At 46.2% G+C, this 27560-nt stretch overlaps 7 protein-coding genes across 7 annotated transcripts; 4 read left to right on the top strand and 3 right to left on the bottom strand.

The window, feature by feature from the left end:
- Nucleotides 1-397: 397 nt before the first annotated feature.
- On the bottom strand, nt 398-2260 carry N7495_002570 (uncharacterized protein; the record flags this gene model as incomplete). Its single annotated transcript, XM_057205239.1, has 3 exons — nt 398-1443; nt 1514-1852; nt 1918-2260. 3 exons carry the CDS (start codon nt 2258-2260, stop codon nt 398-400), a joined length of 1728 nt encoding a protein of 575 aa, XP_057065846.1.
- Nucleotides 2261-3467: 1207 nt separating this feature from the next.
- Nucleotides 3468-5335, bottom strand: N7495_002569 (uncharacterized protein; the record flags this gene model as incomplete). The annotated part of the gene is made up of 3 exons (XM_057205238.1): nt 3468-4558; nt 4636-4912; nt 4970-5335. Coding segments are annotated over 3 exons (1734 nt in total), but the record flags the coding sequence as incomplete, so codon positions are not given.
- A 10943-nt stretch (nt 5336-16278) lies between these two features.
- On the top strand, nt 16279-17344 carry N7495_002568 (mitochondrial 54S ribosomal protein uL15m; the record flags this gene model as incomplete). Its single annotated transcript, XM_057205237.1, has 2 exons — nt 16279-16595; nt 16726-17344. 2 exons carry the CDS (start codon nt 16279-16281, stop codon nt 17342-17344), a joined length of 936 nt encoding a protein of 311 aa, XP_057065844.1.
- A 682-nt stretch (nt 17345-18026) lies between these two features.
- N7495_002567 (serine/threonine-protein kinase) lies at nt 18027-19973 on the bottom strand (the record flags this gene model as incomplete). Its single annotated transcript, XM_057205236.1, has 1 exon — nt 18027-19973. The coding sequence occupies one exon, from the start codon at nt 19971-19973 to the stop codon at nt 18027-18029; it is 1947 nt and encodes a 648-aa protein (XP_057065843.1).
- An 896-nt stretch (nt 19974-20869) lies between these two features.
- On the top strand, nt 20870-23421 carry N7495_002566 (SH3 domain-containing protein; the record flags this gene model as incomplete). The annotated part of the gene is made up of 7 exons (XM_057205235.1): nt 20870-20897; nt 20951-21289; nt 21344-21496; nt 21556-21629; nt 21681-22047; nt 22101-23047; nt 23098-23421. Coding segments are annotated over 7 exons (2232 nt in total), but the record flags the coding sequence as incomplete, so codon positions are not given.
- Nucleotides 23422-23974: 553 nt separating this feature from the next.
- N7495_002565 (uncharacterized protein) lies at nt 23975-24782 on the top strand (the record flags this gene model as incomplete). Its single annotated transcript, XM_057205234.1, has 3 exons — nt 23975-24213; nt 24265-24557; nt 24604-24782. 3 exons carry the CDS (start codon nt 23975-23977, stop codon nt 24780-24782), a joined length of 711 nt encoding a protein of 236 aa, XP_057065841.1.
- A 907-nt stretch (nt 24783-25689) lies between these two features.
- On the top strand, nt 25690-26988 carry N7495_002564 (PQ-loop repeat-containing protein; the record flags this gene model as incomplete). The annotated part of the gene is made up of 1 exon (XM_057205233.1): nt 25690-26988. The coding sequence occupies one exon, from the start codon at nt 25690-25692 to the stop codon at nt 26986-26988; it is 1299 nt and encodes a 432-aa protein (XP_057065840.1).
- Nucleotides 26989-27560: the final 572 nt, after the last annotated feature.

Below are 27560 nucleotides of genomic sequence, written 5' to 3'. Positions count from 1 at the left end.
GAAAGATGACGACGAAATTCATTGGTTCAACAAAGCAAATTCTAGACAAATATCCCTGTCCCGATCTATTCCAATAGCGTACAATCCAAGAAAAATAAGCTGAACAAGAGAGAGCGCGAATTAATGCTGTTCCTCATCTGAATGGGAATTTCAAGGTTTGGGCACGATTAGCAAGTCGTCAAGAGCGGAGAGCCGAGGTCATGAGGAGGGGAGTGAACAGTAAGTGGATAGTCTATTGCGAAACTGATACCAGGGAAATGAAGATGATAGCAAAACAGTCAGGATGAAGATGTGGCGTGGCGTTTCAAGAGGTAGGGTTTGATAGACCTCTGGCAAGATGAATAAAGATGCTGTAAACACAATTTATCGCGTTAGAGTACAAGTATTTGCTAATACATTACTCTCGGGACACGTCACGGCCGAAGAGACGGGCCTTAACCCAGTCCATGGCGACAAGAACACGGTTGCGAGAGCTGAAGCACATGCTAAGGTAGGCACTGCGCCAGAAAAGGTAGGTCAGAGTACCACCGCTGGCAATGTTGCCGCTCAGCCAGCTGATATCGGCAACAGCGCGCTCCTTGCCAATGTACGCCAGACTACCTTGGTGGGAATACTGGAAGGGTCCGATCTGTTTATGTCTCCGCAGCTGCTTCTGGCGCTCACGGATCTCATCGAATACCTGGTTGCGCTCCTCGTCGGACTTAGTCTCAGACTGCTTGGCCGACAGAATCTGCAGCTCCTTCTCGATGGCCTCGCTCTTACCCATCGTGTTGAAGAGACGAGCCAGGAAAGCACCCTCCTGACCAGCAACCTGGGCAGTGGGGGCGTAGTTGGTAATGGCGCAGTCGCCGACGGCCCAGATGTTCTCCGTTCCATTGACAACCAGGTACTCGTTCACGGCGAGACCGCGGCGGGAGTCCTTCTGGGCGGGGATCTGGTTCATAAGGTCGCGAACAACGGGGCGGACGGCGTTACCGGTAGCCCAGACGAGAAGACCGTAGGGGATTTGCTCGAGCTTCTTGGAGCCGTCGGGGTTGGTGCTCTCGGCCTCGATGTACTTGTCGGTAACAGCCTTGACCATGGTCTTGGTGCGGATGGTGATCTCCTCCTCCTTGAAGGTCGATTCGGTGTAGTCAATCAGTTGCTTGGAGAACATAGGCAGAACGTTAGGAAGGGCCTCGACGAGGGTGACGTGGAAGTTGTCGGTAATTTCGGGAACCCACTTCTTCAAGTCATCGTTGAAGAAGTCCTGCAGTTCACCAGCAAACTCAACACCGGTAGGGCCACCACCCACGACAACCATGTGCAACAGGCGCTTGATCTCCTCGGGGGATTGATCCTTGAAGATGGCGGTCTCAACACAGTCCATAATACGCTTACGGATGTTCTGAGCGTCAGCGACTTCTTTAAGGAAGCAAGAGTTCTCGCGAACACCGGGGATACCTAGAAGTTATTAGCTTACTTTTCTCTAGAAAGATAAAGAGAAAAAAAATATGTTGTCATGACCACTCACCAAAAGTAGCGTTCTCGGCACCGACGCCGATGACAAGCATGTCGAAAGGAACCTCGGTGTTTGTGATATCACCCTTGACCTCCGAGTCGTCACTGATGTGAACAACACGTCGCTCGTAGTCGATCTTGGTAGCTTCGGCTTCGTAGAACTTGACGGTAGCCTTTTTCTGGCGGAGGACGTTACGGATAGGCTCCATGATTGAGCGATGCTCGATCAAACCGGTAGTACATGAGGGCAGCAGGGGAGTGAACAGGAAGTAGTTACGAGGGGAGACGACGATGACATTGTAGTTCTCAGTGTCAAGCTTCTTGAGCAGGGAGACAGCACCCCAGCCAGTACCTAGGAAGGCAGTGAAATTAGTGAATGTTCCTAACCAAAAGTCAATTGTGATCACATTATCATACCGAGAACAACAAGGGTCTTCTTGTCCGGGGAAGGCTCGATCTGCTCTTCGGGGTGGCGGAGCTCGTAGATACTGTAAGCTAGGACTCCGAGGAGGCCGGCACTGCCCATCCAGGTCAATCGCCAGGCCCAGCGAAGAGCACGGAAACGCTTCTTAGGCTTGGGGACAGGTGAGGGAGTCGGGGCAACATCGGCGTAGCCGCGACGAGCGACACGCGAGATAGTCTGGAAGCGGAGAGGCTTTGCGCGGAGAGTCTGCGTCGAGGTCGCGACCGACCGGCGCGTCATAGACTGCATGAGGGCCGGGGAAACCATTGAGCGCATTGCTAGCGTAGTGCCAGCCATGATGGGCCCAGAAGCTTGAAAAAAGCAGATGGGGAGTGGAAAAAATGGGATGATTTTTGCTAGAGCAAAGGAACAAAAAGTTTTGATGGGTTAAATCTCATTTCTGTTTTGGGCGAATCGGTGTAGGCGGCTTAATTCTGCCATATTTTCATCATCGTATTCTCTGTCTTCTCATTACTATTATTTGATAAATCTCAATTTGAATCTTACTCTTCTCTGCCTTGATCCAATTGGTTTCTGTTTTATTCTACTAGCACTTTGGTTCCTTGTGTAGACGGCTTTGATAGTGAGAGCTTTCTCAGCCCTAAGTCAATAGCGGATAAAAAAATTCGGCCAACCCAGAGACTTGAGGGGATTTTAAATTCCCGGTGAGGAGAAAGTGTCTCCGATTGTTATTTTCTATTCTTGATGTCTTCTTCTATAAATACGAGCCTTGTACCTATCTCCTTAATTGTTGCGCTGCCCGTAACACTCATTAAACTTAGAGGTTCCAAGTCTGACTTGGAGTTAAGATGCGGAGGATATGAAGAATCAGAATCTGGGGAAGGATTCCGATCCACACAAATGCACAATCTACTTTGTATTAGAACTTTCAAGCTTGACCCGAATAGTTCGGCCGGTGAGAAAGACAGCTAGGCCGAACTGCCGAAGCATCCACTTCCGTTGGTATGATGTAGCAAGCTAGTGTGGATGGCCTAACGACCGCTCTAATGAGGAACTGGATTTTTGTCAGAAGATGTTCAATTGAAATCTCAGTATGAGCATTTATTCTACTATAGGAGTTACATATATGGTGATGATAAGATGGTGTTGAAGATATTAAATTTCTTCAGAAGGTAGACATAAGTCTACCAGGTAAAAACGCCGAATAATGCAAAATGCAGCGACGACAATAATCCAATGCGTCAAAGATAAAGTGAAAGATACCGATGATAAACGCCTTAGCCATCCGCATGTAGGTGAAGGCAAGAAGAAGAACCCTTTAGTGTTCGATATAACGCCGGAGGGAATGCATCAAAAGGTCATGAACGAGTATTCCGCATGAGATGAGATCGCGATGGACGGTAATAATTGGTTGAAAAGATGTACAGCAAAGAAGTTGATTTTTGAATTCAGGGTTTTTGATTCGGTTTGTTCATCGAGAAGAGTCGTAATAAGGCGGTGACTTCGTCAAAAAGAGAAAAACGGTCTGACGGAGTTCAGATGTTCAGCCAGAAAAGGTCTGGGAAGGTGTGTAGAAAGAGTGGAAGGAACCCTGATTCCATGCGTCTGGGTGGATGTATGGCAGCAGGCCGGTCTTGCGGTCAGTGGCACCTTTGCTCAGAGGCTGGTAATGCATGTGATCAAATGGCACACTACGCTGTTGTTGCATCGACGTGGAAGGGGGCGGAATGAGGAGAGTGTGGACCGAGCGAACGGGCCTGTAGGGGGAGTTGCGGTTGGCGAGAAAGAAGGATGGAGAAAGTTGAGTCTGGGTCTGGGGTGTGTGGACGGAATAGGCCGACACCGCAGGTGAAACAGTCGAAGTCGTCACCCCGAATGGACTATGATGATAACGAGCCAGGTCCGATAGAGCGGAATTATAGATGCCAGACGCTACCGGAGGCAGTGGGCCCGCAGGTATCTGCTGCGTCCAGTTGGCAGGTCGGTTATAGACAGCGGGAATGGTGGGAGGTGCAGGTAGTTGAGAGGCAGGAGTGGAGGGGATTGTCTGAGGAATTGAGTTTGAAGGCGGAAGACTGGGGAGAGGGAGGCGTGAGGTCCCTGCCACTGGTCCTGGGGCGACAGATGTCGGTGTCAGAACAGGCGGCAGATTAGGAATGGCCAAGTGAGGTGGGGCAGTAGCAGGGTTTTGCACCGTGTGTGCCACTCGCTTGGAGGGTTGCGTCTCAGTCTCATCATCGCGGCTTCGCTTGCGGGGAACCATTGGCACGTCACCCAATTGTGCAGGGACAGGATATGGCAGTCCTGGAACAGGCATATACCAGTTGGGCTGAGACTGTGGTCGAAACACATCGGTTGGTGGGGACGGCAACTTAGATGGGGGCGATGGCGGCAATAATCGATGAGGTGAGACATGGGGAATCGAGTGATCCTCCAAAGTAATCATCGAGGCCTCGTTGAAGTAATCACCAAACAGGCCCAGTTTGGTGTGCCACCGTGACCATTCGGCCTCCGAGCAGAACAGGTCGTAGCGAATGTTGCTGAGAAACTCAACCTCCATGACGTGGATCTCCTGCACGGCAATTCCAGAGACCTCGGCCCAAGTCTTATTGGTGTATGTGTTATCGTCGAGGACTGTGGATAAGTCAGCATTATATAGCCAATCAGACCTCTCTCGGGAAGAAAGGCGGTGTCACGATAAGGAAACTCACATTTATTGCCGAGCATCAAGGCGACCGTCATCAACCGGTATTCACTGCCCTTCTTGCCCTTGACACCAGCATTGAACTTCTTGAGTCGGTAGATGAAGAGAAGAGCAAGGAGGATAACATTCTGGCTGACTTGTGTGGTGGAGAGAATGCTTGACACCCATTTTTGGAAACCCGGGGTAGGAATCGCTCCAGGACCGAGAGGAAATGGCACAGGATGAGATCGGTTTTCGATGGATTGTAATTTCGACGTCTTTTCAAACCAGAACAGACAAGTCATCTAGATAGAACTCTCAGTAATCTTTCCCATATGATCTTGTAAATGATTTCCACGAACCTGGGCTGCAAATTCAGCCAGACTGCTCTTGCTATTATTAATAGTCGAAGGAATGCGCAACTGTGAGCCACTGATGGATTTCTTGTGCACAGACTCTGAGGCAGGGGTATTATCGGACTTCACCACCCGGTGAATCTCTGGCTTCATAGTATGTACCATTGAAGACGAAGCAGAATCCAAGTGAGGTCGTGCATGATTGTCAGACACATTGGATTTCCTCCAGATGCTAGGCAATCCCAAGTCACGGTACCTAGCTATAGCTGCAGAGCTGGGACCAGCCATATCGTGCGGGGGAGTAGGTAGACCGTCCCGGAAGGGAGCAGTCCAGCAGGCGCCGGTGTCAAAAGTAGAGTTGTATGGACGGTCTACTGGAGAGATTAAGTCGTTCGAACGATGGAAGTGGCCCAGGATCGAGGAAGGTTGTGAGAATGTTGCTGAAGACATAGGGAGGGAAGTATAGAAGGTTGAGAAGGTCGACACATGTAGGGTGGGGGGGTCGGATTCAGGCAGTTTTATGAGGGGTGGATTTGTTTGCAGGTTGCAATGTTCGACAAGCAGAAAAGCAAGCCGAGGGTATTTCAATGATCCATATCCTGTTTACCACGATCCTTATAAGAGATCTCGGGTTGGGAGGGCTTTGATAAGTATGAGGTAAAGGCAACAGCTAAAAGTGGAAATGACGGTGGAGAAATGGAGCCAATTGAAGTCAATGAAAGCACGAGACACTCAAGGATCTATATCGAAGGAAAGTGTAGAGTCAATGAGAGGTGAAAGAGAAGTTGGACGTTGCCAAAGAATGATGCATAAGGAAACAGCCAACCATATAAGAACGGTTCCAGTGAAGTAAAGTGTAGATAAAATAAAAAGAATTTAAAAGCAAAAATAAATCCATAAAAGGAACGTTCACGGGCCGGAAAATAAAAGGGAATAAAAGGGAATTATAAAAGAGGAATAAAATAGGAATGGAAGTCAAGGCATCATATCCATATTACCACAAAAAGACCCAAGTCCACTAAAAAGAGACCAAAAGAGACCCAGGGTAGGTTGACCCATCCGGCGAAGGTATCTAGAGTTTGACCCGGACGCAGGGCCAGAGGGTTGATCCTCCTTTCTGGGCTCGTTTGGGGGGATCCATCTAGATTTGATTGTCTCTAAGCAAAAGGAAAAAAAAATGAAAAAATGAAAAAAATAAAAATAAAATAAAATTGGAGTATTCAATACAGAATACCGGTTGATGTCAGAGCCACAATGTGGATGCAGGCCTAGAAAGGGTACGTCGCATAATGTTTACAGTTCCCGCGCTCAGCCTAGACGGAGTAGGGCGGAGGTAGAGAGGGAGAGAAAGGAAGGGGATAATTAAAATACTAGCAAACAAACTAATACCCAAACATACATAAATAACCAAGATCCATGGAGAGAGTCTAGTGATTTTTAGAAGTTCAGGACCCATATCAGATCCAATAATCAGTCCTGGACTCAGCTGGCAACGGCCCAATGTACAATACAAAACCAATAATACCAATAAATTACATAATTAGCCCTAATCTGCAAAGGGATTAGGTTTGGGATTGGGAACACCTTAGGATCATTAATCACTACAATTACAATCTATTAATAAAGGAATGGTAAATGAGATAGTAATGAAATGACACTGTAAATGGAGAAAAAAGAATGGGGGCTGGCGTGTGTTCAACCCCTGCTCAGAGAGACGATCAATGTTCCAGTGGGGCAATAATACATAAGACCATGAAGGGTCTCCCTGGAGAAGAGAACAACAAAACAAGGTAACTAAAAGATAGATTATTGGTACGGCATAAGTGGTCCGGTTGCTTGAGAATTCCAGGATGCGAGGATCCACTCATAGTCTCATGTAATCCGAACCAGCCGCCTCCAGTGGAATGAGTGGCTGAATACTGAATACTTAATAGAGAGATGCTAATAAACTGGGTATTTACAATAATCATGACACCGTTACCAGCGTGACTAATCGCGTACTCCCCGACCGGTTGTTAGCCGCTGACTCTTTTGATTGGATTGTATTCACCTCTTTTGCCTCTTCCAGCTTCTCTCCCTCCTTACTACAATACTAGTAATCGTATCTTCTATCTCCGTTAATCCCATACTTTGTGCTCCAATACCCAATTATCCACCTGGGCACTACCATTCAACACTCAAGTCTAACTTTTCCAAAACCTACTCATCATCGTTTTCATCTTTTGTCTCCATTGTACTTACTATAGTACTATCTTGTTTGGGTCTAGTCTCCTTTTCCATCATGGACATTGAGCATTTGACACAATCTCATTCGTCCACGGACCTTCGTACTTATTTGCTTTACCCAAGCGCTTGGTAAGACCGGACTTTTGGCGTTGTTCGTATATTGGCCCTATTGATGGAGCCCTAAGAAAAAAATAAAATAAAAATTAAACATGAAAATAAAAATCAACCCCCTGTTTTGAACTGGTAAAGCCTAGGATTCTCGGATGTCGCATTATCACACCTCATTTGCCCGGCTCAAGTGGATTTTTCTCAATTAGGTCAAATTGGGTAAATTGGAGTTTGACGCGTATGAATGGATGAATGGAACGCGACTCTCACGAACCACTCTGACTAGTAATCAGTATCAGGCCACTTCAGGCTTCAACTCTGAAACAAATTGTCGTTCTCGTCCTTAGGGCACAGTCACGTGCTCTTATACATCGCCACGGTGGATAACTTACCTTTTCCGTATCTCCTCTTTCTCTTCGTTTCCAGAACCCCAGATGAAGTGGAAGTGGGTGGGCCACAGAAATACCGTGTCATTGGGGGTCCTCAGGTAGACGATCTATTGCCATAACACGAGACTTGTTACCGTCATACGGACTCGGTTGCATTGGTTGACCGGATTTCGCCCATTCCACCCGCTAAACATTAGCAGTATTTTCACTCTACTTCTCCGTGCTCTGTACTCCGTTTTCTGTTGAACTCCGTTTTCTTCTATTCCCCGATCTGCAAAGCTGACTCTGATCACCCCTCTTTTTTTCATTATGAAGCCGACTCGCACGTCCTCTCTCTCCGTCGTCGCAGTGGGGACAAATTAAAATAATTAAAAATGGACACACCCAAATTCCCTCCCTCCTTCATTCCCCCCCCTTCTCTCGTTGCCACGACTTTAGTCCCGGTTGCGGCAGTCTATGGAAAGATTATTCCCTAACCGCCCCAACTCCTTGGAAACCTGGAAATATTGCTCCACACAGTCGCAGAATCCTCCTGGGGAATAGATAATGGGTAATTGAGTAATTGGGTAGAACTGTACGACCTCAAGTATTTACTTCGTACGATGTCAATGATGGAGATTGAAGGGGTTCAACTAAAATCTACCCCCTGTTATTGTGTCGTATACTTCGTACTTCCAACAAGGACAAATTCCAATTCAACAAATTCCACAAATTCTACACAATAATAACGAAATGATCATATAATTATTTTTACCTTGGGTTCTATGACTATTGGCGCATGCAGGCTGACCGCGGCCGCCACGGTGAAAAGTGAATGATACTGGAGGGCCCATTATGTCTTTGTCTGCGGGATACTCACCTATCATGGAAGTCATCCGAACTTCGCTCTTCGACAACACTAACGGGGGGCGGAAATGGGAAATGGGAAGGACCTCTTTGGCCTACTCTTCTCTATACTCTTACTCCGTATTCCCGTACCTGATATTCCAGGTAACTAGGTAGAAATTGGGCGTATTATCACCCTTTGATTGGTTGATCTATCATTGATGGACTACAAGGTTTTATTCTATTTTATTTTATTAGTTTTCAATCAACTGTTAACGGTCAAGTCGATCAATCCCGATTTTCCCGGATGACCTTCGTTCCGTTTACGCCGGTCAAGTCTCATTTTTTTCTTCTTTTTTCAAACTTCTTACCGTAACCCTGGGACAAGAAAAACAAAATCAAGTGGGGAAAAAAGGAAGGGTAACTTATCTCATGCATCTTCAATGAAAATTTGCGAGCCGTCCAATATGTCCTATAGTTTACTCATTATAGCCTTGCCGCTTTCCTTCCAGAGCTCCTTGCATTTTTCTTTTTTTTTTTTTTTTTTTTTTCTCGAAACAATCACTTTTTTTTCACTACAGAAACTAAGCACAAGGATAGATGGTTCGATATCACATTGCTTTGTTCTGGGCCCTAATCCATTGCACGACCCATGGTAGCCTAGTTAAAGCTTTTACTCTCTGTACCAACCACGATAATAGATCATTGCCTCCACCCTGGCCTCGGATTTCTCTTGCACTTCCACTTGGCTATGCCGGCTGGACTAATGGACTATAGACACTGGATGTTATATCCTTGCCCGAATTACGCCCGGGTATTCAGGTCGACTTCCCCGGAGATCACTTGCCTAACAAATTCACCCATGGACCGAAGTATGCAATGAACTTGTTACAGGTTCTGCCACCAAATGAGTGGGTTATCTAGGACCAGGGGTCCTAGTGCCAATGATAATGGTCAAATGACATGATCTCACGATCTTCGTAATTCCGTGCCCAGGTCCTTTGAACCTTTGACCGTCTCGACAGGGCATATTGATGAGACATGACTACGGCACAGGAATTAAGACAAAGGGGTTGGTGTTCACTTGAAAAAGCTAAGGGCACCTGGGCAACGCCCAAGTGCTACTGTGAACAGGCGCTCAGGCTCAGGTGGGGGTGCCGAGAAGAAGGGGGCACAAAAAGGGGGGAGTATGGCTTGTGGAGGCTAAATCAGGTCAGATCATCAGTCTAGACGAAGGTTTTGGACGATGAAATCACAAAATATAGTATCCAGGTAGTAAATAGTTGAGATTTGATATTACTAGTTCTGGGTAATGGAAATGGGAAAGGTGGGAAAGCAAAATGTCGAAAAGGTCAAAAGGCGCCCAAAGCACCACAGCCTTGGAGATAGCAACCCACATAGCGTGAATTTACTCCGTATTTGGTCAATGTCCACTGTTTCCTTTTTGAGTTTCCAAGTCTCATTACATTCCAAGATTGTCTGTATGAAGTAGAGGAGGAACTTGGAATCTTCCAGGGATGGAAACTGGTTCGTTGATAGTTCCATCATCAGCTAGTGCCCAGGTGACCCAGTTCGATGGAAAGTATATCTTTGGTGATCAACAGATACTGTATATAGTTACTGTGGGGTCTTACGTAGACCTTGTCTCAGGCAGTGACCTAAGATTAGACTCGTCTAGAGCAAAAATAGTCGGTATATTACATGTAGTATGAATGGGTGGCGGGTTTAACTAGCATTTAATGTGCTAGTTTATAGCAAATCCTGGAATCTGGGAATAAACATGGAGCAAAGAAAATAAATAAATATTGAAAATATACTCCGTATGACAGATTGAAACTTGGAACTTGGAATCTAGAACTATTCTGCTTGCTCATCCTACTTACTGTACTCTGTGGAGTCAAGCCAGACCCAAGTTTATGCACTTTTTCAATTCCTAAATGCATGAACCAGCAGGATCACATTCCCCTCTCCGTCCATATCCGGTATCGCCAGTGAAAGCTACTTACTTCCGACACTAATCGGTTCCGTGCAACAAATGATATCTGTGGAGTAAGAGACTGGTGAAATGCCAGGTACAAACCCGGACTTAGCCTCGTTTCTAACCGAGCGTTGGAAGCGGGTCTCATCATCACGATTCCATGATGAGGAAGATTCCGTTGAGCAATCCGGTGCTGTCCGTATTTTCTAAGGTTCAGCACTAAATTATGGATTATGGATTGTCATATGTGAGATGCACCTATTGAGTCTCGATGAACAACAAAGAGGCGACTATCCGATTCGTGCTATGAGCCAGCCACAACGGGCGTACTGCTGACAATTCCCATCCCAACAAGAAAATAAAAACGGACCCCGATCGCCTGCATAGCCTGCATATTGTGAGTCATCTAGTTGACGTTGACGTTTGAACGTGGCGATCTGGACTCTGCCAATCTGGACCGCGGTTTGATGAATGAAGTCGATGTCATGGACATCAAAGATACGCTCGATCCCCTATTTCCTTCCTTAATTCCGGTCACAAAGGGTAAAGAGAAGTGGTCCCGACTGCTAACTACCTAGGTATCTTCGTAGAGTTATGGAAGTTTACGAGCGAACCGGCGTTCACGGAAAGAACCAAATAACAGAATCATTTGGTTATAGAAACCCAACCTGATCTCCAATCGTTCAGCTTCACTCTTCTGTCTCGAAGACTTAATTTGAGTTGAACTTTGAGTCGTGGCTGATCAATGTTCAGACCGTCCTCTTTGCCCCCCACCCCTTAATGTATGCTTGCATCCAAGCCAGACTTAACCAGTCATGAGACTCACTCTGGTGATCGGATAGATCCCCAATTAATCCCCTTATATAAATGGGGGCATTTAACGCCCTGAGCGTAACCCCTCGGCAAGCGCGCGCGGCTTCTCTTTTCCACTCCCCTCTTCCTCGATTCATCTATCTCCGCGGATACCGAATTCGAGTTTGGTTGTGATTGTGATTGGAATTTGGTCATTGTGCCACTTTGCGAAAACCCAACTGCTCCTCAGGAGGGGCCTAAAAAGGTCTAGGCTTTCTCCTTTGTAATGTTCGACTAGACAACTACTTCGCGATGCCGTTACTAATTCTATCCCCTTCTTTTTCTTTCGTCCTGCTTGTCCTTGCTGCAAATTCAGCCCCGTTTGGCTATATTTGAATCTCTTTGCTTCTTGCATGCTTGTGAAACAGTGCAAAAAACATTGGGCTTGATTAGCTGCTAAGGTGCTAGGCTGAGTTACCTTTGTTAGCTTGAGGCTGAATACCGGGTGTACTCGTTCTCATGGAGTACACAGTCTCGGCCGGGTAGTGGACAAAGAAGCTGTCTGGGGTGAAGTTCTGGCTTGTTCTTTTTCGTCGTGGCTTTCTGATCAACCTTTGAACATGGATAAAGCTTCTATATATGGGATATTACTGGAGCCTTTCATGCATCAATCGACTGTTTTCTTGCCTACTTGGATAGGAAGTGAGCACCCGTGCTCCATGGCTGCTTACTATTCGGCTTGTTGCTAAAATTTCTGATCATCGCAGCCGAGCTATGGATTTCAATGCATTGTATTTTGATTTTGACTTGGGATGGATACTAATCAAATAGTGTGGATTCACTGACCAAGCTAGTTGATGTTTTTTACTTCTTATCACCCAAGTTCACTGGTTGACTTCACTGAATAGGATAAAGGTTCTGATATGAAATCAGTCGACCACAGCCATCTCAATTCATGTCTATGTGCAATCATACCCGATATAAAGACCGACAGTTGGCAGCAGTATTCTCTCAGCAGTTGTTCAATGAAGCACTTTAATCAATAACATCTACATCCAATGTAAAACACCTCGAATACATTATCTGACCTGAAATAGGCCACCAAGCCATGCTCTCAATTATCCATATTTCAAATATAAGGACACATGAAACAGTGAGGTATCTAGGCACCTAGACCTATCATCTTTTCAACCTCGGAACGTTAGACACATCAATTGAAATCCAACCTTCACAATCAGAACATTCTCATATCACTCCTGAAGTCTCAGTTTCGACTTGCAGCCTCAATATCCACAACATCGGCTCCGACCCCCACACCCAAAACCTGAATTTTACATCAGTAAGTCGACCTGTAGCACAAACAAATGCACAACCCCACACGCCCAAGCAATTCAAACCTGACAACTTTCCAATCTTGGTAAGGGAGCCCAGACAGTACAGATAGCAAAGCACAAAGCATAAACCCGGAACATTGAATTGAATCTTGGAAAGGATCAGTATTGGAGCACAGTTGACTCCGCGGTGTCGCCGATACATTTCACCAATTCTCAGGATCGGATCGAGTATGGATTGCCCAGAGGCCCCGCGTTTACTTCTCCCTGTACAACGCACGAGTTTGCTGGTCAGTACCCCCCGTTCTCCACGTAATCGAGGCAGTCAATGTCAGGCCTGTCAGCTTCCTTACCTTAAAATGTACTGTAGCTTCTAGCCTTGCTTCTAGTCCTAGACTCTGTGCATGAATGGGAAAGCTGACCGCTATGTTTTGAATTGGTCGGTTTCTGCAGGTCGGGGGATTTCCCTTTCATTCTTGGAATATGATACATCAGAAGTTAGATCCTGGTTGTACAAGACTGAATGGAATTCTTTGAGAATATCCATCTTCTCACGTAGGTCTTGGGGGTGTGGTGGGGCTGCTTCCAATTACCTGGGTATAGATGTGTCGTTTTTCCGAAGTTTCATCCATATCAGATGAATTCTACAAGGTTTGCTTCTTTGAGATTTGGATTGTTACCCGCTGTGATTTTGGAATGCATAAAACTTGGTATTCACCACTCTGCACCGAGGTAGGTAGTCTCCATATGCCTACGTCTGCATATAGATCCTGGAAGAGGAAACTGTCATTAAGTAGGGTCCTTGGGGGTTCCCAAGGTTTCCCTGTAGGGCTACGAGTGATTTTTTGGTTGTCGTGGATTGGGTGACCTTGGGAATATCAACATTGAAGTTCAGATGCATTTCATTTATGCAATGAAGGACCTCGAGTCTGCAAAAGCCTTGGAGTTTTCCAAAGTTCATGTGTTACCATCTCAATGATTGGAAAGGTTGTGTACATCTCCTGTGCAAAACAAATAGGCATTGGGTAAATAAGTACAACTGATATAGAGAGCTTGAAAGGTAGAATATTTAGATTACCCACTACCTGCTTGATACAGATGGATGTACAGCCTTTTCAAGTGCCAGAACCTGAACCTTTGAGTAACAAATCGGTAACTAACTACTCTCCCGAGTAACCAGTCCATTTTTCTTTCTCCGAGGCAAGGTTGAGGCTCTTTCCAAGTTGATTCTAAGGTTTGTATAGATGTCAAAAGGTTAGCTTCAGTCTTAGTGCTCAGAATGCGTGATACGAACCACGGAAAGCTAGTCAAATATTGCTTATGTAATGGGACATGGTCAAATGTCAAAATTTACATTTTTAAAAAAAAATCGCGATTTAAAAGCACAAAATAAAGTAAATTTGGATAAACGACTCGATCAGGTTATTTAGTATCTGGATAAACTTTCTTAACATATCCAGAACAACCCATCTGATACCAAATAATAGGTATAATTGAGAGTAAAGGCTCAATCATAGCTTCTACACCAGCTTCTGTGTCAGATAAACCTCTTTACCACCAATCTCTTCAACAACCGCTTCATAAATATCTTCTAAACTTCCTAGACTACCTTTATAGACAGTCCCGATGCTTCTTTCACGCTGCCCATTTTTTTGATATTTTTTGATCCACTTTTCTAAAGGACTATATTGATCATGTAGAAAAATATGATGATGATTCAATCGAATCAATGTTAGGTCTCAGATTGCCACCTTCTCTCTATATAGATGCTTCAAAACTACAAAACAGCCTATACCAAATGGCTATAAGAGATGCGATATATAGAGGTATATAAATAGAGATAACATCATGTTCTTCGTATAAGTGGTCGAATGTAGGGGTAATATGGTTAACATAACCATCCATTATATATTTAACATTAGTGATCTGTTCGTGATTGAAGATTCCTACCTAGGTACCTAGCTAGTTAGATTAGAAAGAGCTATAGTATTCCAAGGTTTAGCAGAGGTAAACTTGAAACAATTCTTGAGTTGCATTTATCTCGCGAATCAAGATTTGTCAAATTGAAGATATTGTCTAATTTGATACCATATTGTTGGATTGTTTTTCCCCCCAACTAATTCAAACTATGGCTTGATAATTCTAGGATCCTCTGAAAGTGCCCTCTTATAATCATGCTTCCGAGAGAAACATTTTTTTGGATCAGGACGGCGTTTAATGAATTATAATGGCCAGTTTTTGCCTATAGAAGAGGTGGTTACAGCAATAGTTGAAGATTATGATCGGAGTTAAAGACTGGCCATATCTCTCAACATAGACAAGATGGAAGCTGCATCTCTCTCGTCCATAGAGATTACCCCCAATATTCCCTATAACGTGCTTCAAGAGGAGTAAAATTAAGACCCGATGGTCGTTTCTTAGCCTAATTTTCAATCCCGCTTATACGATCATAGAGGGTTGACTTTGCAACAGTGAACGAACGCGCAACAGCTAAGACTGAGGGAGATCTGCCATTTTTTATAGTTCAATAGCCAGTTCTATACGGCCCTCATGATTGATAGATTTCTGTTGCTTTTTTCTTTCTCTTTTTCTTTGGAACGAATTGGTGGCATGGTGGGTATTTGAGAATAGACAGAATATTTTGATTGGGTTTCCGGAACGACAAGGGATTTTATATTACCGAATCGGCACAGACCCGAACTTCTCCACTATCCTAGTCCTTTGGTCAAATTATCTATGGACTTATAAACGCCTTCCACAAAACCTGGACACATTCTGTATGAGCCGTCAGCAGACTCTATTCTAATAAGTTTGAGAAGAGGCAGTCAATTCTGAGAAAAGCTCTTTTGATTGAAGAGGCATACTGAAGAGCCAAAATTCACCAACTCATTCATCTATACTTAGGTAGTGCCTGTTGGTCATTCGACTCTTTCCAATCGGGCAATTAAGAGATTCAATATCATTGAAGATCTCTACATAGTACATACATACCTACATATGTAGGTAAGGTGGCTTCTGGATTCTTGAACGCTTATTCGTCGCCGCAAAGTCCATGATAAATATTTTGAGTTACCTTGTACGTTCAATGTTGATATTGGGTCGAAACTCTAGAAGCCAGGGATAAGTACCCTACCCCGGCTGAAAGCTTCCTATGCTACCTACTAGGTCATACTCGTGGACAATCTTGGAAACAGAGGCATTAATAATTGCAGGTCTTCAGATTAGAGAGGAACTTTGGGAGTTTTTACATATCAAAACCTTCTTTACATTACTGAGTCAGCGAATCATTCGTTCTATGACCATTGACCAAGACTAGGGTAAGGTTAGGTCAATCTAGGGACCCAATAAAAAAAACAGTAAATATGAAACGGTGACCAATGGCAAAGGATATTCAGTGGTCATAGATTTCTCTCTAGTATTGTATTGTCGAAGGAAATACGGGCATGTTTGCAATACCTCTATAAGCTCCACCTGGAATGTCTAGTGAATATTACTCTTTAGATAGAAATTGCAGTTTCGTCAAGATTTGAATCAGATGGTCGATTTTTGGTTAATATGTATACTAAATCACGTGATGAATAGACGGCCCTATATTTTTCCGTCCGACATCAAAAGATCTCCGTCCACTGTATCTCGATACCTGTGGACACTTACCAGCCCATTACCATGCCGCCCAGACTTTTGGGGCTGCCTATGCAGCTACAGCAATTCGTTGCTCGTCCATTCCAACAATCATCACCTCTGGCATTCCTAATTCCTCAAGTTCAGCAATCCCGCCCAATCTCCATCCTCTCTGCTCTCTCCGACAATCCCTCCGCATACAACAAACGCATCCGAAGAGGTCGTGGTCCTGCTTCCGGTAAGGGTAAAACCTCCGGTCGTGGCCACAAGGGTCAAAAACAGCACGGCAAAGTCCCTGCTCGCTTCAATGGTGGTCAGACGGCCGACATCGTCGTCTCCGGCGAACGGGGCGGCAAGAACCCGTATGTACTGTTCTTTACTTTTTCCTTTTTTTTTTTTTTTTTTGAGGTTGATCTATGAGAATTTTGATGAGCTGTCAAATGTCTATTCAAAACCTCACATTATAAATTACACCAACTAAGAATTGTTCAGCTTCTCCGTCGACATGGCGCCCGTCAACCTCGAGCGTATCCAAGAATGGATCGATCAGGAGCGCATCGATCCCAAGCGCCCAATTACACTCCGTGAATTGACTAAATCCCGCTGCATCCACAAAGTCAAGGACGGCGTTAAGATTCTCGGCGGCGCATCGGAAGGAGCTACCAACCCGCTTAAACAACCCATCCACGTTGTAGTATCCCGCGCCTCGGCGTCAGCCATCGCCTCTATCGAAGCCGCTGGTGGTTCCGTAACAACACGTTTCTACACGCCCAGCTCCATCCGGCACATCCTCCACAAGGAGTCGCACCCCTTCATCTCACTGGCATGGTCTCCGCAGAGCGCGCCCAAGGAGCTTTTGCTGGCTGATAAGATTGGCGAGGATGCGTCCGAGAGTACGATTATGAAGTCTCTTGGGCTGAAGTATCGTTTGCCCGATCCTACTAATCGTCGTGATGTCGAATATTACCGTGACCCGGCGCATCGGGGTTACTTGGCTCATCTGCTCAAGCCGATGGAGAGTCCCAGTCTGTTCTTCCGCTCGCCCGAGGAGCGTAAGTCTGCTGCTGGTGTCAAGAAGGAGAAGGTGCTGCCAGAGAACAGAGTCTGGTAGTTTATACACTCTGATTGAATCTTGATGTGGTTGAGGTTGTGTCTACAATATTCTCTGTTTCTGTTTTTGCGTTGCTTGCCTGGTTGAGCCCGAGCATTTGTATATGTATAACTAGCCTTTTTGGATATGCTTGTCTAAAAATATAAAATAAGATTTCCTTAATCCACTGATAGTTTCAATTATAATGAGAGCGCGTCAAAATTGGAAGCACGAATTAACTAATTACCTAGGTACACACTAATTTTCTAGATTATTGCTTAATAGTTGAATTGATTTGACTTTTGGAGCAGGAGATATGAAACTAGAGAAACTAGCAAATCAATGTTCGCATAAGGTACATGAGAAGCTCAAAAGCAGAACGATAATGCCCGAAATGAAACGCCGTGCTTGTTCGTCGTGAAATACATCATATCGCCATACATACCAATTCCCAGCTGAGAATGCGTTTTGACCCAAAGTATCCCGTAAAGATCCCAAAAGCAAAACCGAAGGAAAGGGTATCAGAGATCCAAAATGCCAGAAATGCCAAAATGCGGAAAAAAGCGAGTGCTGAAAAGTGCTCGAAAAAGGGGTAACCGGAAGGAGAAAGTCGAGATATATAGAAAGGGCGGACCAAGTTGGGTCTGTTGTCAGTTATTGAATGAGAACTGTGAGAAAGATGTGCTAGTAAATCAAAGGTCTCTTAAAGGCTCCATGCAGACTCCGGTGAGCTCTCTTCATGGATTGCAGCAATATCACGAAGCCAGGCACAGTCGAGGATTTCGCGAATAGTCCAACGCTTACGCACGTCCATTTCAAGACAGCCTTCGATCAAATCGAGCGCTTCTTGACGATCTCGCAAAAGGGTTTCATCATCGATATCGCCGAAAATGGCGTCACGGTTCCATTCTCCCGCCATGATCTTTGACTGGACGCGAGGCGTGAACGAGTCTTGGAATGGTCGAGAGCCTACGATGACAGTGTAGACAATGACACCGAAGGCCCATACATCAACCGAAGGATGGATCAATCCATTGGTTGATTGAAGTAATTCAGGAGAGGCGTATTCAAGACTGCCTGCAACGCTGGTGCTTGAGTCTGCCGGGCCCATTTGTTTAAGTGGCGGTCGGTCGGTAGCTTTATCATATGGATCAGGGCCGTCATCGCCACCATCTGTCACCATCCATTCTGACATGCCGAAGTCGCAGAGCACCAATGTCGAAGATACCGTGCCGTCTGGCTGTTTGACAGGATCAAGGAGACAATTCTCAAGTTTGATATCTCGGTGAACGATGCGGGCATCTTCATGGAGATACCGTACGGCAGATGCTAGTTGATAGGAGTATTTCTTCGCAAGAGCTGTATCAAGGCCCTGACGGTTTTGGCGGACAAAGTCAAACAGGCTTCCACCGATGGCAAGCTTTGTGAAGCAGAAGGTCGCATAATCCGTTTCGTAAACCGAATCAAGAGTCAAGATGTGGGGGTGGTTAAGATACCGCCAGACTCGCACCTCATGGTCAAATTCAGCTTGTACGCCTTCATTTTCACTCTCACTGCGGCCTGTCACTTGTTTCTTAACGATCTTGACGGCCAGTCGTTTAGCTTGCCCTTGCTCTTCCACTTTGAAGGCCTCCTTTATAACACTGAAGCCTCCAAAGCCAATCTGTTTGCCAAGGACGTAGTCAGTTCCCACCATTTGGCCTTCCTCGTCAGGTTGGGTAACAGGCTCTTCATTTTGACCGGACCACATGGAAAGGAACATGCTGGCCGGTGATTTACCGCTGGATGTGGCGGTAGAGCGGCGTGAACTGCGCATAGGATTTCGCAGACTGCTGCTTCGATCCATAGTGGAACTGCGAGGCTTGCTTCCAAATATTGTCAACGCATCTCCTGACCAGGAGGCACTGCGTTCCACAGGGGATGAGAACTGGTGAGAGGGAGAAGTAAAGTAAATTGGTGACAGTAAATCATCTTTATTACTTCCCGGTGGTGTTCTCACTTCGTCAACGAGCGGTGATGCCGTTGAAAGCGAAGTGAGAGACGTTGGCCCTTCTATTGACTCATTCATCGGACTCACCACAGAGCGGGCGCGGGAGGATCCGGTCGGGATACCCCGCTCATGCTGACCTCGTTTCGAGTTCCATTCCCATGGACCGTGGCTTTTAGGGAATGACTCGTCGTCCTGAGAAAGAGCATTTCGGAGGCCAGAAGTCCGAGATTCAAACTTCAGTGGGGGCCGCTCTCGAGACCGCTCCAATGGGTATTCATGGCCAGAATCAATAGAAACCTTAGGGTTGAAGCTTATAGAAGGGCGGCGTGCCTGAAGATAGCTGTCTAAAGGCGATCCATCTACCTCGTCTGGCTTGTGAGGATAGTCGTCATCGTCTATAGGTCGGCCATCGGAGCGGGGGACTGAGATGGGCGACGTGGTTGAATGAAAATCATTTAACCTACTACGGTCTTCATCAGTATCGCGACGACGCGCGCTGTAATCACGAGTTATGTTGATGCGGTCGCTCTTGATACCATCACTATCGGCTGCCGACGTATGCCTTGCCTCATCTTCTCCATTGCATCCTGTTCTCTGACGGAATGAGGTCTCAATTCTCAAGCCTGCTGCCCCGCTTCTCTCGTTCTGCGCAGTACCCATTTCTAGAGCACCGTGCTGAATGTGGTTTGTAGTAGCCAGCCCAGTTGACAGGGTGCAGTCGGGTTACGAGAACCCTCTGCAGTCTGGAGTACGGGTTTTGGGGCAGTATATAAGTACAGGATTTCGCCGTGCTGACTTTTTTTGGGGTTGAGATCACACGTGGGGCGATAGGCGTAGAAAAGTGGAGACGTCACAGCTATTATTTGCGGGGCAAAAGTGGTTTCGACAAAAGATCAAGATTGGGGTTTAAGGGATTATTGCGTTAATGAAGGAAACGGAGAAGAGCGGAAAGACAAGAAGTACAAATGAGGTCAGAGATTGGCCGATCCGATTATTAAATGGAGAAACCCGGGATTATCGGGTGATAACGGGACCAAAATTCACTGACTGTATGGAGCTGCCCTAAGCCCTAGTTTCCTAATAAGGTATTCCCTCTCAGGGGGTCAAGTCCCTTGATTAAACGCGCGGAAGGAGCGCCTATTTTCCTAAACACCTCCTTTCGGGACAAGGGACTTCGGAATGGGATGTCAAATTCTTGATTAAGCCCTTTCATTTCATTTCTCTTTTGTAATAAATATCGCTCTGGCAGTAATTGTTCTCTTTGTGCGCGTATAGCGTTCGTGCTGCAACTGACCTGCAGCCCCTTCAAGCTCCCCCCCACATTATACCCTGTCAAGGCGCAGTCTTTCTTTGAGGGTGACCGGTTCAGTTCTTGGAGACTCAGTGGGGTTCCGATTGTCCATACAGTCATAAAGGTCACACCCGCCGGTTTCTTTTCAACACCAGTCTTCCGTTTCCAATACTTCGAACATCGACGACTACCATCCAATCACTCCTTGTTTGAACATCTTGTCAATTACACTCACCGCTGTTCCACGTTCCTTTGACACAGCAAGATGACGAGACCTCCGATGATCCGAGCCGGTATGCTAGCGCATTGTTTTTAGCGTTGAGAGCAAAGTGCTGACGAAACTTAGATACCATGGATCTACAAGACCATGATTCCCCCTCGGCTCAGGACCATTCCAAACACCCCGAAGAATCAGTTCCGCTGGGCAGCGGCCGGCCTGCTACCCATCAGGAACAAACCATTCGTACAGTCAACCAAGAGTCACAATCGGAAGCCCAGAATGGTCCCCCCATGCACAATGACCCTGAACACCGGGACGGAATGGATGAATACCAGGACGAAGAAACAGATGAAATAAAAGAAAATTCACAGTACGATCATGAGGATAGTGACTTGGTCGATGGCGACGATGATCTTGACGATGATATGATGGATAAGATCTCTAGCTCTCCTTCTATTGATGACGGTACGTATCAGAGGGTATATTGTGCGGAGAGCGTAAAGGACTGATAGTAAGCAGAGGACATTGATTTTGAATTTGTCTATGCGCTCCACAATTTTGTTGCAACGGTCGACGGACAGGCCAACGCCGCCAAGGGAGATACAATGGTCCTTTTGGATGATAGCAACAGTTATTGGTGGTTGGTCCGCGTCGTGAAAGATGGGAGCATTGGTGAGTCTTTCGTCTGACTGTACTAGATAATGGATTGACATGCTAATAATGATTATTAGGCTATCTCCCGGCAGAGCACATTGAAACGCCTACTGAACGTCTCGCTCGACTGAACAAGCACAGAAATGTTGATGTATGTGTCCGCCTCAACTTCTTCCTCTTGAATGACGTCTAACCTCAGTAGCTCTCTGCGACTATGTTGGGCGACAACTCCGAAAAATCCAAAAACCCTCTAAAGAAAGCCATGCGCAGACGAAACACCAAAAACGTCAACTTCGCCCCCCCGACTTATATCGAGGCATCGGATGTTGAATACTCTACGGATGAGGACGACTCTGAACATGGCGACTTTTTTAATGATGATGAGACTGAAACTGTGGAGTCAGAGGAGGGCGATGGCCAGGATCAAAATGAGGATATTGTTGTGGAACCTCTTCGGCCCAAGGGGAACAAGCTTGCAGAACAGCCAGAAGTCCATGCTCCAGAAAGGAACGAGCCGGTGAGATCAAGCTCTGAAGGACGGAGATCAAACGAAGATCCCTTCAGTGACGGTAAGCTGATACCGAATTTGTGGCACGCCTTGAATGCTAACTTTTTTAAACAGACGCAGAACCGACGGTCAAAAAGTCTAGAAATGGTACTGTACGGAATACAGATTCTTTCTTCAAGGACGACACCGCAGAGCCGAAGAAGATTTCTCTCACGCCAAACTTGCTACGCGACGAGTCTACCAGCAATAGCACGTTGAGCGAATGGAAAGAGGGACGCGGAAGCTTCGAGGCTGATAAGGCATCTCCGCCGCAGGACAAGTCTAAGGATGACAAGAAACGCAAAGACAAGAAACCAGGGATGCTCAGTGGTCTTTTCAAGCGGAAGGACAAGAAAAGCAAGGCTGCGGATGATGAAGGGGACGAATTTATCACGTCTCCAACATCGCCGACGTCTCCCACACAATCTGCATTCCGTGCATCACCACAACCCAAGGTCTCCATGGAATCCATTGAATCGCGGACGGCTAGATCACCGCGACAGGCTGGTAATAAGCTACAGAAACAACAACAGACGCCTATTACACCTACGTCTCCCACAGCAGAACCAAAAGATTATGACACTACTCAGACAATTCGGAAAGTTACATCTCACAGTAGTAGTCTGGAGGAAACCCGAAGAGCTGTGACATCTCCTTCCAACTACCAAGATTCTTCGAAGGGATCCTCGAAAGAGTCTTTTACTACTACTCACGAGTCTCGAGAGCAAGTGATATCTCCGGTCGATCGACCATCCAGCGAAGCCAAATGGAGAGGTCCACACGGTCCAACTGATGGATCGTCCGAGCGACTCCAAAATGGAAAAATTTCCGTGACAATTCCTGCCCAAAAGTTTGGGCCGAAGTTGGTTGCTCGCGAAATAGAACCTGAACCAGAACTCGAACCCCAGCCCGAACCCCAGCCCGAACCCCAGCACGAGTCCGAGGCCGAACCTCAGCATGAACCTGAATCAGAGCATGAATTACCCGTTGATGATGTCTCTCCTGTGGAGGGCCACATCCCGGTATTTGCACCTGGTCTAGTCAAAGACTCTTCCCAACGGGCGAATTCAAGCTCACCAATTTCCCCCCGTCGTCCCCTGAAACCGACATGCACGAAACCAAGGGCAGCTTGACTACCCCTGGTTCGGCGGATAACCTTTCGGTAGACACTCCCACATGGAGCGATGCCAGTCTAAGATCATACATGGATGAAGAAAACGACATACGCGATCTATATGTTCTTGTCCATGACAAATCAAACATTCCCCCCGCCGGCCCTGACCACCCCGTTACAGGCCGTCTCTTCAAGGAAGAGAGCAGACGACTCAAGGAGATGAACAATCAACTTGATGACCTGCTTGTTAATTGGATGTCCCAGCGGAACAGACATGGCACGAGGTAAACTCTGCCTGACTCTTTCTAGGTGGACATCTGTTATATATGAACTTGCCAATTCTGGAACATGGACTCGAAGATAGTATGTGCTGGTCACATCATCTTTCAACTGCCCCAGCCCCGCTCGTTTTGAATTTCATTTTTCTGTTGCGTCAATACCCACTCGCTTGATGTGCATTGTGTCCTTGTTTCATTTCTCTCAAGCAAATACTGATTTGAAGTCAGCGCTACTTTGCATTGGATTCAGTTTCTTTGATTATTTAGTGTTATTTTTCATACCCCCCCGAGTCATTTGTTGTCGACTATGACGTATTTCAATATCAACATATTTTAGTCCTTTTTAGTTCATTTTCAATACCTCATTTTCAGAATTACAGATACTTTCATCCCGTGTTTCTTTGATTCGTTCGTTTCAGTAGGGTCGTGCGGTCAGGTCAGCCGCACCGTAGTGTACCTCCATAAGCCGGTCATAAGACGGAATCTCTCCGGCTCTTATAAGAAGTTTGTCAGATGCCTCGTCAAACTTTTTAGATTCTTACACCATCTTCACCAACATGGCAGACCCTTATAACCAGTACACGTCGTACTCGACACCTCCAGGTTACAACCCGAGCGAACATGCCTACCAGCAACCATACGGCCATGCGCAGCCGCTGCAGGAACCAAACTATCAGTATGCCCCGCAGCCAGGCGCATACAACCAAGGTACACCAGGACCGAGTTACACACCCGGCCCAGAATACCAGAGAGTGAATGCAGGACCAACCCAGAGCGGTGAAAATCTGGGATACTAGTAAGTAACACAAAAAGTCTACTATATGATACCGAATCTGATATTTCAAAGTGGTGGCCATCCCGCCGAACAAACTCGATTCTCCCCTCACCCGCCGTCTGTGCATGTATCTGGATCTGAAGATGAGGCACAGCGTGGCAGTGGTGCCGAGTCCGGAACTGAACGTGGTTTCGCAGGAACTCTTGCTGGTGGTGCGGCTGGTTATTACCTTGGGCATAAGAAGGATCACGGACTGCTTGGTGCCTTGGGTGGGGCTATCGCTGGAAATATGATTCAAAACAAGGTCAAGGATCACAAGGGGGATCATGGTCGTCACTCGTCGGGCCGACATGAACATGATCACCGTGAGCATAGCAGTCATAGTGGCCGTAGTCAGCACAGTGGCCATAGTGGCCACAGTCACCATGGCCACCATGAGCATGGCCATCATGAGCATGGTCATCACCACCATCATCATCATGGACATAGCCACGGCAGTCACAGCAGTCACAGCCGGAGCCACAGCCGCCACTCTCGACACCACTCGGATGATGACTACTAGGTGGATGTGGATAGAATATTTGCAATGAGAGGATCTCGACCTAGCTTAGTGGGGCAGTTTTTCATGGTTCTTTTGTGTTCAGCGTTGCTACAAGACTAGCAAGATTGGGAGAGTTAATTTGGTATTGAATCTTTAGTATTAAATCCATGGGGGTGACCATGACAATTTGGAATGCATCAACGAAGTACGTGACAATATTAGTACGCTTATCTGCTTATTTCGGGGTTCCTGACTCTAACTCCGCCCTACGCTAAGGAGTGTTCTCCACTCCACACGCTAAGGGGGTATCCATACTTGATGATCCCGATCAGATCAGTCAAAATATTAGGTAGTATTCAGTACTTATGGTATGCCAAATGATTCTGTCTCACATTCTGAGATCTTGATTTAATCTGTAGTTATTAAAGTGGTCACGTGGACTGGAAGCCCTGAAGAGATCTATATCTGCTTCGAGTTGAATGATATTACAGAAATCAACAGATTGAAAACGAAATGTGAGATTTAAATGGCGATTGAAAATATAAGTTGCCCATATATAATAGAATCAACGATGATTACAACTTGAGAGCCGATATAGGCGATTGTAAAAAGCCCCCTAAACCCCGCATTCTGATAGGTCCAATTCTTATCTTATCTCACGATAAAAGAAGGGTGATCCTACTCCATACAGTCCAGCTTAAACTCGTGATGCGAGCGGATGATCTGTCACCTTCACATGATCTCTAAACCCACTTCTTCTTTTCGACCTTGAGACTTTTGTTAAATTCTCACTTTATCCTTTCATCTCATCCTTATTCTTCTTTTTACTCCGATACTCCGATACCCCGGTACCCCACATAACCTTGTCCCTTCAATCGGAACTACGAACTTTTATTGCTCGTGCACTTCGATACAAACACATACACTGCTGATATACTCTATTCTGTGAATTCATCATGGCTCCTCCGCTCTTACAATTCATGTTCGCATCATTACCAGACCACTGTGAACCGACCTCTCCTTTTCTGACCGCTATCTCCTCCCACCTCCACATTTGCCTCCCCACTCCTCTCGCCCTAGTCTCCACTACACTTGGAACACTCAGTATTGTCTCATGGCTCTTTGCCCAGATGCCCCAGATCTATAAGAACTACCAAGTGCAATCAACATCAGGGCTATCTCTGTTTTTCCTGGTCATTTGGTGTTTAGGGGATGTCAGCAATCTTCTCGGAGCACATTTCACCCGACAGGCGGGGTGGCAAGTCGTGGTCGCCTGCTACTATGTCTTTGTTGATCTAACTCTCGTGATCCAGTATTTCTGGTACACACACTACAAAGCCCGCCGGTACGAGGGGTATAACAACCTATCTCACTTGTCTGACCCGGACGCCCGGTGTGGTGTTCTGCAGGGCGTGCCGTTATCAGACGACAATTCGACCTACCAGCGACCGGCACCGGTGGATATGACAAAGAATACTGATGCCAAGGACATTGGTGACCAAAGCCAATCAACGTCCCACTCTCCTGGGCATTTAGCCTCATATTCTAACGAGAAGGTGACTTCTTCACGGCGCATGGTGCGCATTGGCACTAGTGCCAGTAGTCCGCCACTTGCCCTTCCACGAACCATGCTCATGGCCTCATTGTTATGTGCTGTCTTGGCAAATGCTGCACCCACAGAAGCTCCCCCATCTCACCCGCCCATCAGCCACGTGTCTCGCGAGGTTATTCTTGAGATTGTGGGCCGCATCTTTTCCTGGATGTCCACTCTCCTCTATCTGGGCTCGCGGCCACCTCAGCTCTACAAGAACTACCAGCGCAAGAGCACAGAAGGTCTCTCCCCGCTTCTGTTCATGGCCGCCTTTTGCGGTAACCTATTTTACTCCGCCTCGTTGGTCACAAACCCGAATGCCTGGTCTGACATGTCACCATATGGCGGCGGCGGATGGGCCGACAGCCATGGTAATGATCGCTGGGAGTGGATCGGCCGTTCCGTCCCTTTCTTCCTGGGCGCATTTGGTGTCCTTGGCTTAGACGGATTTATGGGAGTCCAGTTCCTCATGTATGGCTCCCCGGATGAAGAAGATGTCAGTATCGAAGGCGACGACAGTGATTCCAAACACGGCCATACCCACTGGAAACGTGTACACGGCTGGATGCGTGGCTGGATTCCATCTACTACACCTTATGAGCGCGTTACTCCAGAGAGCCAGGCTCTTCTTGGCGCAGAGCAGGGCCGATATGGTACCGTCTAATTAATGATTTCACATACAAATTTTGAGCGTTCCTATCCGAGTCGTATCTTGAAGCGTGTTTGATACTCTACGACTTTCACAATCTGGTCTACTGGCCTACTTTTTTCGATTTTTATTGCATTGTACTTAACTGTTACAACAGTTCTTCATCTGGCGCATTTCAGCCATTGTGTTTATGCTTTAGGGGCGTTGGGTTTTGCTTTCGGTTTACCTCTCGGCATATCCTTTTACGAATTCTCATTATAAACTTATGCTTAGTTGCAGAACCTTGGAATGGAATACATTATGAAACTACGTTTGAATCTTAATTAGGGCATGCTCATAGTCATGACACTAGTTTATGATGAATTATCCTAAAGCTCTTGACTACCGAATTGATTACATATTTTGATCTCTTTCAATTCCTCTCCTAAATTAAATATCTGTAATGTATGTGGGCAAAAGTTCTTACTGCTCTGAATTTTCTTAATCCTTCTACATCTAGCTCAACAAAACACAATCATCATGTCTTCAGAAGACATACCCGAAAATTTAATCCGGAGAAGATGCAAGAGTATATAAGAAAACACTAG

This window comes from Penicillium taxi, assembly GCF_028828555.1.
Source record: "Penicillium taxi strain IBT 34144 chromosome Unknown utg000002l_segment0_segment0, whole genome shotgun sequence".
Taxonomy (NCBI): domain Eukaryota; kingdom Fungi; phylum Ascomycota; class Eurotiomycetes; order Eurotiales; family Aspergillaceae; genus Penicillium; species Penicillium taxi.
The sequence above is the reverse complement of the archived record's forward strand: the minus strand, read 5'-3'. Positions and strand labels throughout refer to the sequence as shown.